Raw genomic sequence first — 13,079 nt, forward strand, 5'->3', positions numbered from 1 at the left:
ACTTTCAATTAAATGCATATGTTCCCATGAAATATGTTTTGTCTATGCTAGCCTAGTTTTTGTATCTAGGGGAATAATATGTAAATTCACTCCGGACTCCTACTACTGAATTCACATCTTCTATGCTAAATATTTTCATAAATGTCTTCAAAAATCTGTCCTTTTGGCTATATTTTTCCTTCTGCCCCAGTACATCTTCTCATCCCAGTCCCCACCTATACGTAATATTCCCTGCAGAAAGCAGATTATTTCTCCAAGAATTTTCTTAAGCTCCATTATAGCACAATTCGGTGGAATATAAATACATGCCAGTGTAATCCTCTTCCCTTGCCAGTAGCACCTTAGTACTGCAAATATATCACTACTATCATTTTCATCCTCTTCTAGCACTATTTAAGCTCCTCTTGCAATTACTGTAAGTACTGCCCTTTTCCTTTGTCCCAGATAGTCTACTAACCATCCTGAAAACCTTTCTTTATCAACTTCACATACTCAGTTCTTCCCAAATGTGTCTCCTGTAGGATAGCTATTTGCACTCTGCATTTTTAATATAGTTCACTACTCTCTTTTTTGTATACATCTGTGAGACCATTTACATTTAAAGATAATGAAGAAAGTGTTGTTAAAGAAGTTATTATTCCTACCTGTTATGTGTAACAGCTTTTTTAAAAATATTTAGTTCCAGCTTTTGTGTTACATGTATACAATAATGTTTGGTAGGCTAATCTTTTATACATTTGCGTTTTGTTATATCCATTCATACTTATGTCACATCTTACAAAACATTTTTAGTGAAAGCCCTCAAAAACACAAAACTATGTACATCTCCAAATATTGAAGTTTAACTCTCCTAAGAAGAACAACTGTTCCGGACTGACAGCCACACTAACAAAAAAGAAGTTATGTACTCACCATAACGTTCCACGTGAGTTGTTCCATCTTGCCTTCATTCTTCACTGATGGGTTCGGAGCCAATCCTCGGCTCCGACACGGCCGACTGGCAAGCTCAAAGTTCTCCAGTAGCTCGAGCCCCAACCCTTATCCCACAATGCACTGCTGGAATTACCTCAGATCTTGTTTGCTGTGTACCATATAGAAGCACAATAATTATTCTGCCTAGGAATGAAGACACATTGAAAAACCAGGATGAAGATTGCCTCCAAGTCAACTGCCAGCCAGGAGGGGGAAGGAGGGAGGGACGTGAGAATGAAGGCGAGATGGAACAACTCACATGGAATGTTATGGTGAGTACATAACTTCTTTATGTGAAGTTGTTCAATCTCGCCATTCATTCTTCACTGATGGGTAGTGTACCTAGCTCCCTGATCTTGGGTGGCTCACAGAAGTACACTCTTCAGAACCGTACAGCCAAATGAAGCCCTGTCCCTGGAGGCCTTATCCACTTTGTAATGAGTTATAAAAGTGTGAGGTTTAGACCATGTGGCTGCTGCACAGATGTTGTCCAAAGGTAATTTGGCTTGAAAGGCTGAAGAGGTAGAAACTGCTCTGGTTGAATGAGCCTTTACCTTACTAGACAAGGGCATGTTATGACAAGAATATGTGTAGGTGATGCAATCCGATAGCCACTTAGGGTTGTTTTGGTAACTGGTTTACCTTTCCTGGCCTCAGAAAAAGACACAAAGAGCTGATATGATTTCTTAATGTCTTTTGCTCTGTCTAAATAAAATCTAAGTTGTCTATGAACATAGAGTTTGTGCAAAATATATTCCAATTTGTTGGTATGATTAGGGAGGAAAACGGGCAACTCAGTGACTTGACTAATATTAATCTCAGAACATACTTTAGGCAAAAAGGATGGATTTGTCCTGCGAGATACTCTATCAGTATGGAAGACCATATAAGGGGGCGTGATGGACAGGGCTTGGAGCTGTAACACTCAGAGGGCTGAAGTGATGGCTACTAAGAAGATAGTTTTCCATGACAGAAATTTTAGATCGCAAGATGATGCAGGCTCAAAAGGAGGAAGAATGATGCGAGATAACATAAAATTAAAATTCCAGGGGGAGTAATGTGTCTTCACTGGAGGCCTCGTGTGAAAAGAACCTTTTGGAAAAGCCTTAGACAACTGGTGAGCCATAATATTCAAACCATCGATTCCTAGATGGAAATTAGATATAGCAGCTAATTGCACTCGCACTGTAGCAGCCACTGCTCCTTTGTTGAAGATTTCTGTCAAGAATTGTAAGATAGAACACAATGATGCTTGGTAAGCATCAATGTTGTGGGAAGAAGCCCAAATGGAAAATCTCTTCCACTTACTACGATACAATTTTCTAGTGGAAGGTTTATGGAAAGCCAACAAAATTTGACTAGTGTCATGGGAAAGATTATAAAGCCTGGATATGCAGAGAATTGGAGCAGCCAAGTGGTTAGCTTCAATGTCTGCAAGGATGGATGAAGATCCCCTGACAGATGTGTCAACAAGTCCAGAACTGGGTCCAGGATACATGGATCTTCCAGAATGTGATGGTAAAGAAACGGAAACCAAATCTACCAAAGCCAATGAGGGGCTATAAGGATGATCGTCCATCCTAGCGACTTTGCTTTCTGTAAGAATTTGGGTATCAGGGGAATTGGTGGAAATGCGTAGAGGAGACCCGGGGACCAATCGTGGAATCTTAGAACTTTCAATACCTCTGCAGCTGGTGCTCTGTTCTTCGATATCAGGGACATGATGTGTTGGCGAAGAATACAAATTCTTTCTGGTGGAAGACGAAGAGTGGTGGTTGATGCATCTAATTCTGTCCCTATAAAAATGATATGCTGCGATGGTAACAAGGCAGACTTTTTGAAGTTAACTGTAATGCCTAGCCGATTGCAGAGTGTCAGAGTAGCCTCTCTCGCTTGAAGAAGTTGATGCCTGATGGTGGAAGTAAGGAGCCAATCGTCCAAATACAGAAACAACTGGAATCCTAGATGCCTCAGGTGAGCTGCGACTACTGCCATGCACTTGGTGAACACTCTGGGGGCTGTAGTGAGACCAAAAGGCAGAGCTCAGAATTGATAATGATTGGCTCCCAGTGGGAAACACAGGTGATCTCTGGATGGCCTGGCCATCTTTATGTGGTAGTATGCATCCTTGAGATTGATAGAGCACATCCAATTGTCCTTCCCTAGAAATGGGAGTATGGACTTTAGCATGACCATTCGGAACTTCTCTTTTCCCACAAACTGGTTGAGTCTGCTGAGTTCCAAAATGGGTCTCCAGTCCCCTGTTTTCTTTGGAACCAAAAAGAATCTTGAGTAAGTTCCGAATCCTGCTTGGTCTGCCGAGACTGGCTGGATGACTCTTTTTTCTAGCAATCGGCGTACCTCTATTGCTGCTTGTCCCATGTGACTGGGTGGAATGTCCGGGATTTTGATGACGGTAAGGGACTGGGTGGGTGGAGAACGGTAGGAAATACCCTCTGGAAATGATACTTTGTACCAAACTGTCGTTTGTTATATTTAGCCAGGCTTTTGGGTACAATGACAAGAGACACCCGACTGCCTCCAGAGTAGGACAGCCGGGCCTCCCTTCAGGAGTGCTGGTAGGACTGACCAGAGAAGTGATCTGTCACCCTGGTGTTGTGGACCCCCCTGCCGCGAGGGCGGCATCTTCCATTGAAACCTCCTCCTCTGCCTCTGGAGGAGGGCTCTCCACATGTGTCTTGAAAGGCTCCTTGGGCTTTCCGGAACCACATCTTTCCTCCCCTCTGACCTTTAGGAAAGGGTCGAGTGGGGGGTGTAAAAACAGACTCCGACAGCAAAGTCTTTCCTTCTTGCTCACACCTGGTGAAAGTCTTCTTCACTTTTAACCCGAACAAAAATGAGCCGTCAAATGAGGTATTAGTAAAGGAAGATTTGAAGGGTTCCGCGAAAGAACAGAGTCGCATCCAGGCATGTCTACGAAGAGCGATTCCTGTACCTGCAGCTCTACTCGAACCATCAGCTGCATAAGATACGAGACGCATGGATGAGTTGACTATCGAACTGATGGTAGAGAGCCGAGTGGAAATCTTGTCATATACACTCGTAGCTACAGCACCCTGAAGAGTATCTCCCAACTCCTTAAGGAGATCTCTCTGCAGTCTGGTAAAATGTGTCAAGTAGTTCAATGATCTGAGTGAGAAAGTCGCTGAACTGAATATGCGTTTCCCATATCTATCCATGATCCAAATTCTCTGTTAAAAGGATGGACAGATGAGGAAATCTCAAACATTTCCTTTTTGGTGACTGCTGCCACCACCGCCATGGCATCAACAGGGACTCCCTTAGTCAAAAAGGACTTATCCACAGGTGCAGAAATAAACTTATTAGGCCTCCTAGGAACAGGTTCCATAGATTCTGGTGACTCCCACACCCTACGAGAGACCATGTCCATAAGCTCATCATAGGGCAGAGATACCCAAGAGGTGGAAGGTTGAGACCCGAATGCCTTCAGGAGAACCGACTCGTCCTCAGTAGGGCTCTTGGACTGCCAATCACCCCTCTGCCTAAGAATTTCAAGAAACTCCACAAAGGAGATGTCCTCAGAGGGGGATCTAGGGAACCCTTCTGATTCATCCAAGTCGGTGTCCGATGTGAGAGACTCTTGAGGGGAGTCCAAATGCCTCTTCTTGCATAATCTCTTCCTGGGTACCTCTTCAGGAGGAACTTCTGGAGAGGTCTCAGAAGAGCAGGGAGCACCCTGTGGGGCTACCTGAGGTTCAGGGTCTCTACGCTTGGGATGACCGGAGGAGACAGAAACTGACAGGCACTTTAGGGGAAGAAGAGGCCAGTCCTTGAGATGAGGAAGTCTTAGGAGACAACACTCGCCTCATGGATTCGAATATACCTCGGCTCCAATGAGGAGTCGACAGATCCGATGGAGCCTCGATCTCCTCCTGCACCAAAGCCGTGGGGTCCGAGCCCGAGGTAGGAGCCAAGCTCACCTGAGCAGAGGCCCCGAGAGGAACAGTCATCACCAAGTCAGTGCGGCTATCCTCCCTGGACCTGACCGGAGAGTGTCGGCTTCTACAGTCCCCGGTTGGTGCAGAGAACATCCGAGCAGATGGAGCCGATGATACTGGAGTAGGTGTCAGCTCCATGGGATCCACAATAATCAGGTTGGCCTCCTCCAGAACAGAGAACAGATGGAGCCGATTGGAGCAGTATGGATGGAGGTTTTTTGGCAACTGGTTCCAGAGCAGTGTCCCGGTTTTGAAAAGAACAGACTGTTGGCTCCAAAGGCAGTGGAGCCGAAGTCACCACACTTTCTGACCTTTTTCTTTTTTTACACCTAGATTCAGAAGAAGATTTGGATGATTTGCTGGCCCCATCCTGGTCAGACAATGCCTCAGAAAAAGGGTGTTTGATAATACCCCTATCAATTAACTTCCTCTTCCTTTCTGCAAGCACTCTGGTGGAAAAGGAGTGACAGATACTGCATGACTCTTGCAGGTGCACCTCACCCAAGCAGTTGCCGCGGCAAACTAGATCGGAGGCAATTCCAGCAGTGCATTGTGGGATAAGGGGTTGGGTCTCGAGCTACTGGAGAACTTTGAGCTTGCTAGTCGGCTGTGTCGGAACCCATCAGTGAAGAATGAACGGCGAGATTGAACAACTTCACATCTTGGATTAACCTATAAATAAGGTTATCCATGCTAAGACGCGTGATACAGCCTATGCTTCTACTTAAGTGCTGTTTTATCTTTATTCCTCTCCAAGAGTGGGAAAACACTTGAATGTTTTCAGAAAACATTATCTCCCAGCCAATGAAAGAAATAAGTATTCCGAGAACCAGATACACAGTTGCCTCTACAAACACTCATTTGTTAGAGGAACACTTTTTGTTATAGTCAGTGTTTTTTTATTTGCTTCTTCTTAAGTTTTTACTAGATCAAGCCAAGGGCTTTAATCTAGTCATCCCCCCATACAAGAGTAAGCAAAAGCCCATCAATTTTTCTTTTTATGTTCTTTGACCAGACTATTCTTATTTTTTTACACTGATATTTTACATATATTACTTAAAACTGAACAAGGAGAAAGGAAGAAAGAAGGGGAAAAAAACAGGGGCGCATGTTTATTTTATTATTACTATCACACTCGAAAATAACTGAGAAAGCTTTCCTTTACTGCATGCAGATTACGTCATTCATTACACTGTTAAGAACATCTTTTTTTACTTACAGTTAACTCTTTCTTTTCCTCTTCCTCTCTCCTAAATATTCTTCCAAATGTTAATGATATGAAGGTGGGCATATGCTTTGAAGTCCACTACAAGTTTAACAAAGTCAAAAAAGTCCAATATTTCCAGGTTTTCTTGTTCTGTGTATTTCACAAATATAATTAATGCTTTGTAATCCTACATTTGTCAGTTTCCGAGTTGCTGGTTTTCTTCCTTTTGTTCTCCATTTCCCAAATCCAGTCTCCGCTTCATTTCTATCATACTCATGGTTCTTCTAGTCAGCTCTTGTGATTTTTTTGGGTCTCTCAAGCATTTTCGTCTGAAACATTAGAAAATGTTTCACTGGCACATTTTCTCTATAGGCTACATTACCAGAAGAACAAGAGGCAAATCTCCTTCTGTTTCATAGCTCACTTTTTTGTTAGACAAACTTTTGTATTTCGTCCTTAGCATTTTCTACATTAAAAATTATTTTGACCCTTCAGGAAAGAATATTCTGAAATAGCTGGATACAGCAGCTTGAATATCATGACCGCCTCTCAATATTACCTGATTACTGGAATAAATTTACTCCTCTTCTACCTGATGCACAGTGAGTAATCATTTTTTACAAACACTCTACTGTCCCCCACTTTATTATTTTGCCCTTCTGCCACAGTTTTGTCATAATCGACTCTTTCTCTTGGTAGGATTGCATCTTTACTATAAAATATCTAGGTTGCGTTGCTATGGCCAGGCTTGGAGCATACATACAATGTGCCCTTTCAATTAACAGCTCCAGCTATGGAGTAACAGCCCAGTTGCTTATTTATGCTTTCATAAAAGTAATACAGTCTGTTCCTTCCAGCTTTGCTGATTTGCAGAAAATCTCAGGTTTATCCTACATGCTCTGTGCTCTAATTATATTATTTTTGAAGCAGTTCTTCTTGAGCAGTCTCATATTCAGCCAGCCTTTTCAACCTCTGATTTTTTTGCAGTTTTTATCACCTCATATGAATATCTATTTAAAGCTTCTTCCATTTTTCCAGCATTTTTGCTGTTCAAGTTCATATACTCCTTTAGTGTTTCATTTATTTTAATCAGCTCTGAGTGCATCTGAATTATTTTTCCTTTAGGTTACTGGAAGTCATGTCTTGCACCAAAGCTGGAACTTGCACTGCTTTTTTTGCTGAACAGCTGCAGAATTCTTCCCAGTCAGTGTTTTCTCCCCATCGTTTGTGATTGATTTTCTTTCAGGTTTGTTGAATTCCTTTTTTGTTGGCATCTAGGAAGTGCACTTACAAGTCAGTTACTAAAATTTACCCAAAAAGACAAATTCACTGGCTGCCTCTTCTGAATTTGTTTTCACATTGTGAGAGCTGAAATTGAGCGGTTAGTGTACAGTCATCTTGGAAGTCCATTTAATCCCCTAGTCTTGTCTCATATAACAAGCTAAAGTGTATAATACCTCTAAGCCCTGTTATACAATGCAGTAAGACCTGTGTAATCTCCAACATTGTCTAGAATCACAGGCAATCATGTCTAATCCCCTAGTCTACTCTCACATCACATTCATTTGTAACTAATCCCTCAGTCTAGACTCACCTCACATGCAGGAATGCCTAACTTGCTTCACAGATAGGAATGCCTAATTCCCTAAATGTCACATTGCATGCATGTATTTGTTCCAAATCCCCAGTCTAGTCTCATAGGGTAGCAGAAATGCCTAATCTCAAATGCAGGCTCACAGTGTAGGCAGGTGGACATGTCTACTTCCCTTGCATGCTTTCACGTGCATGTCTAAATCCCTAGCATTGTCTCTGATAACAGGTAAACGGGCAAACCTAATCCCCCTGCCTTGTCTCATATGAAAATCAGAATGAGATAAAAATTTAAGTGACAGATAATTGTTTTGTTGTATTTTGATACTCACAAGTACAGAACAGCAATCACCGTAGTAACTTGGCCAGATAGGCCCCATGCAACCTCCAAGTTCCCGGATAGTCAGTTTAGTTTTGCTGATAATGATGTCTGTCAGATTGGTGCCAACCTAAATGGGGGAGAAAGAACAGTAATGAATGCTTTCCAAGCAGGAGGCAGGACTTCTGTTCCACCGTACTACAATCTAACACACTTAATTCAAACGTTGATGGCTGAGCATGCAGAGTAAAAGTAAGGACTGCAGTCCCTGCATCTATGTCAGAAAACTAAATGTAGAAACATTTTCAAATGAAATACCTGAAAAACGGCCATTTGTCCTTCACCAAACATTATGCTTCTCCCTTCACCAAATACTGAATGAGAATATGAACTTGCCAAAAATTAACTGCTTGGTATGAACACAGCAGGGAAGGAGTTTATAACATGACATTCTGTAAATTGCAACACTGCTGCCATCCCCCAAAAATGCTTGAAAAGGAATGATTCATGGAATAATAAGTAATTCTCCACACAATGGAGGTGGTGGCAATGGATATAAGTGAGGAACAAGGGCGATGATGAGTTAAGATGCCACTCCATCCAAACTTCATAGCATTTTCAGGATCATAACTTACACAAATACAAAAAAGCTTCCTTACTTGTACACTTCTGTGTTATCAGTAATAACTACACCTTGCACAAGAATAAAGGTTATCCAATTTTTTCACTATTACACAAAAATGTCAAAGCTAACACTCACAAAGACATCTGTATATTTAGTATGTGCTGCGCATCCTCATGAAAGAGGTACCTAAAAGGTATCAAGACTAAATCACCAAAGCAATTAGATGAAGTTTGATATTTGGGTGCATCAAACTACCCTTGTCTTGTATGAGTAAGATCAGTCTGTGAGGAAGCCTGAGGTAATTAGCCTTGACAAATTCCATAAGAAAGAAGCAATTTTGCGTAGGTGAAAATGGAGTCACCACAATGATTTCTGGAGAGTCCTTCTGCATCTTCAAAATTACCCTGAATATCAATGGAAAGTGTGGAAGGACACAAAGGAATACTTCCCAGTCATGTAATCGAAAATGAATCTTTTCCAGGCTTGCTTTCAAGGAGCCCAGGAGTAGAATCTGTTCAGTTGTCTGTTTTGAAAGGAGGCAAACTGATATGTTTGAAAGTATTCCCTACAGCTGGATCAGTTCCTAGAAGACCACCCTCATTCAATTTATATTTGTGAGGGTCTGCTCTGGTTCTGTTTAGCTTGTGCCACTATATTTTGTTCTGATGGTATGCAAGATGCTTGGTGAGTTAAGGAATGCTGTAGATCTAACTCCCAAGCCATCACAGCTAGCCTGCAGAGATGGTAATATCTTGTGCCCCCTGTTTGTTTATGTATCTTATAAGAGTGGTGTTGTCTGCAATTACATGTAGAGGTCCTGGGGACCACAGATGATAAAAAGAATTCAAGGCATGAATCACAACCAACACCTCTTTGATATTTATGCATTTTGGTCTGTCTGAAGAATTCCACAGGCCTTGTACCTTTATCCCCATGGAAACTGTGACTCCAAGCAAAATCTGAGGCATCTGGGGTTACGAGGAGAGAAGGGGACATCTGGATGTGTTTCTATTTGATATCTTCACCTGTGCATTTTTTTTTTTTTTTTTTTTTTTACAAAGAAGTCCAAATCTGGAATCTGAAATTCTAGAGAATGCAAATGTTGGCTCCATATTTTTTGGAGCTCCCTGTATTTTTCTGGTATGCAACTTTGTGAGAGGAATCATGAGAATTATAGAAGCTATGAACCCTAGGAACTTGAGTTCTCTTGCAAAAGTCTGCGATTGATTGAAGAAGCTCAGGAAAAATTTTCCAGATAAAAAGCCACCTTCTGTGTCAAAAAGTTTTCTTTTTTTTCTACAGGTGCCTAGAAAACACACAGAAAGGCAATCTTGTGTAAGAAATTTCCTGAAGCCTGTGGTTATGGGAACGTGATAAGCATCCTTTAGATCTAAGTTTGCCATAAAACTCCCTTGATGAATGAGAGATAACAGAGTCTGAAGTATCAACATCTTGAATTTTGGCAAAAGCTCCTTCTTTGGCCTGGAATATAAGTTGCCATTTTATCTATTGATGCTGGTTCTATATCTCCTAGGATAAGTGCTGAAAAAAACCGAGGGAAAAAAATGCTTGCTTCAGAGAATGGGTAAGATCTCCCCTGAAAGAAGATATATGCAACAAGTGCCAACCATCCTGAACCACTTCTGCACCCAGGAATCCCAAACAATCTATTACCAAAGAGGAATGTAAAAAGCCAGTTTCTGGGACTTATTTCAACAGGCTGGGGTGGGGGGCAATGCCATCATAGTCATTCTATAGTATTAGACTGTCTCTGCTTTGGAAAAGGTCCTTGTTTATTATTATCCCTCTCCTGACATCTTTTTTTTTTTTCCAATTTAGGGTTTTTGTTCTGATTTTCAAAAGGAAAACAGGATTTAGTTGATTGACTCCATTGATTAATATCCTTATTTCATCAAATAATTTGAGGAACTGAGAAGCAGATAAGCCAAAACAAAACCTCCCTATCTAATGCTGAATTTAAAATTTCAGACTTGACATCAGAAAACGTCTGTTTACATGCCCAGGCATATCTCCTTAGCACTGTAGTAGTGGCCTTAGACACAGTATATACACAGTCATACACATTCTTTAAGGCATGTTTTGATACTTGAGAAATGTTAGAAACAATGGTATTAAAACGAACTACCATCCAAAAAAAAAAGTAGTGTAGCAGATAATTCCCTCAAACTGTCTGCACAATACAAAAGAAACTTCCACATATATGCCTGATAGTTAAGAAGCCTATATGTCAAAGTGGTAGAAGAAAAAAGAAGTTATGTACTCACCATAATGTTCCATTTATGTTGCCCATTTTCATTCTTCCTCAACAATTGTGTTCAGATCTGAATCAGCTGCTTTTTACAGCTAGTGACTACTGGAAACTCTCAAGCACCTCCCTTACCCATAATGCTCTAGTCCTCTACCATACCTCAGATCTGCTGGACTTTTAGCTTCATAGAAAATTAGAAACAATTATAAAATGAAAACACAAAAGCAGGAACATTGGTTCCTTTATTATCTTTTTGTTCTTCCAAAAGTCACAAACCCAATGGTAGGGGTCAGAGAGAGGTTAGTTCAGGAGGAATGAAAATGGACAACACAAATGGAACATTATGGTGAGTACATAACTTCTTTATCTGATGCTGTCAATTTTCATTCATTCTTCAAAAACTGGGACTGAGTTCCCAGGTACCTGAATGCCCGAATGGACTCTAACGAAGGATATTCCAGAGCACTGTTGAGACAAAGGCGCTCTTTCTCTTGAGACCAGATCTAATTTGTAATGAGTAATAAAGGTATGAGGATTAGCCCAAGGTGCAGCTGCACATATATCATCCATGGAAGAACTGGATAAAAATACTGATGAAGTTGCCATGGACCTGGTTCTTTCAAAGGTTTTGGCAAAGACAAACCCAAACTGTTATAGATAAAGAAAATGCAATCAGTTAACCATTCAGCTAAAGTTTGATTCTGCAAGGGAGACAAATATTTGATCTGTTTTTCTGAAATTCTTTGCTCTGTGCAAATAGAAAAATAGATGTCTGTGAACATCCAACAAATGGAATATGTATTCTCCTTTGTTTGTGAAATTTGGAAAGAAAACTGGAAGTTCAATAGATTGGTTGATGTTGGATTCTGACACCGCCTTAGGAAAAGAGGATGGGTTGGTTCATAATGCTCCCCTACCTCGATGGAAAATTAAATAAGGAGGGTTAGAAGACAAGGTTTTAAGTTCAGAGACATTTCAAGCAGAGGTTATAGCTACCAAAAAGATAGTTTTCCAGGTTAAAAATTTTAGTTCACACTTTGATGGTTCAAATAGAGATTGTGTCAAAGCTTGTAAAACTAAATTAAAATCCCATGGCAGAGTTGGATCTTTAAAAGGGGGTCTCAGAAGAAAGGTACCTCTTTTAAAAGCCCTACAAAGTTTTGAAGAAGCTAAGGTGGAATTATTAACACCTATATGAAAATGAGAAATGGCAGCTAGTTGTAATTTAATAGTCGAGGATCGAGCCCCTCCATTAAAAACTGCAATGAAAAACTCAAGAACTGTATGTACTGGTGTGAAAAAGGGTCAGTGCCTTTCTGTTGTGTCCAAAATTAGAAGTTATGTACCTACCATAACGTTCCATGTTAGTTGTCTTCTTCTCGCCTTCTTTCCTGCTGGATGGGTTCGGAGCCAATCCTCAGCTCCGACTCGGCCACTCTAAAAGCTCGAGAGCTAGTTCCACCGGCTCGAGGCTCCCCTATGTCCCACAATGCTAGGCGGTAACTCCTCAGATCTCGTTTGAAAGCTAGGCCCAGCAAGGAAATTCCATAAAAGGAACAAAAGAAAACTCCTCTAGGTCTGTCCAGGCTAGGGGGAAGGAGGGTGGGACGCAAGAAAGAAGGCGAGAAGAAGACAACTAACATGGAACGTTATGGCAGGTACATAACTTCTAAATGTTAAGTTGTCTATCTCGCCTTCATTCTTGCTGGATGGGACCGCGTCCCTAGCACCTTATCCCGGGTGGCCTATCAGAACAGACTCTTGAGTACAGTGGAACCAAAGTTGGCTCGGTCTCTAGAGGCCAAGTCCAACTTATAATGAGAAATGAAGGTATGGGGAGAAGCCCAAGTAGCTGCAGAACAAATCGAATCAATAGGCAGCCTATCTTGGAAAGCTATAGAAGTGGATAAAGCTCTAGTTGAATGAGCCCTAGGTTTGGATGGCAATTGTTGATGTCTGATCTCATACACAAGGGTAATCAACAAAGTAAGCCATCTAGAGAGAGATACTTTAGAAATTGGAAGGCCCATTCTACCTTCTGCATAAGAAACAAACAGTTGATCAGACTTCCTGAATTGTTTGGTCCTGTCTAAATAGTACCTAAGTTGGCGATGAAC

At 41.3% G+C, this 13,079-nt stretch overlaps 1 protein-coding gene across 2 annotated transcripts in view; it reads right to left on the reverse strand.

Moving 5' to 3' along the window:
* ARL16 (ADP ribosylation factor like GTPase 16) overlaps positions 1-13,079 on the reverse strand; it is a 533,664-nt gene that overhangs the window by 291,430 nt on the left and 229,155 nt on the right. For both annotated transcript variants that reach the window (XM_044068195.1, XM_044068196.1), the window contains exon 3: positions 8,082-8,198. In XM_044068195.1, coding sequence (XP_043924130.1) covers positions 8,082-8,198 — 117 coding nt within the window. The remainder of the gene's footprint in view (positions 1-8,081; positions 8,199-13,079) is intronic.

Source organism: Protopterus annectens, chromosome 4.part0 (assembly GCF_019279795.1).
Source record: "Protopterus annectens isolate FY-2018-M chromosome 4.part0, PAN1.0, whole genome shotgun sequence".
Classification (NCBI taxonomy): domain Eukaryota; kingdom Metazoa; phylum Chordata; order Ceratodontiformes; family Protopteridae; genus Protopterus; species Protopterus annectens.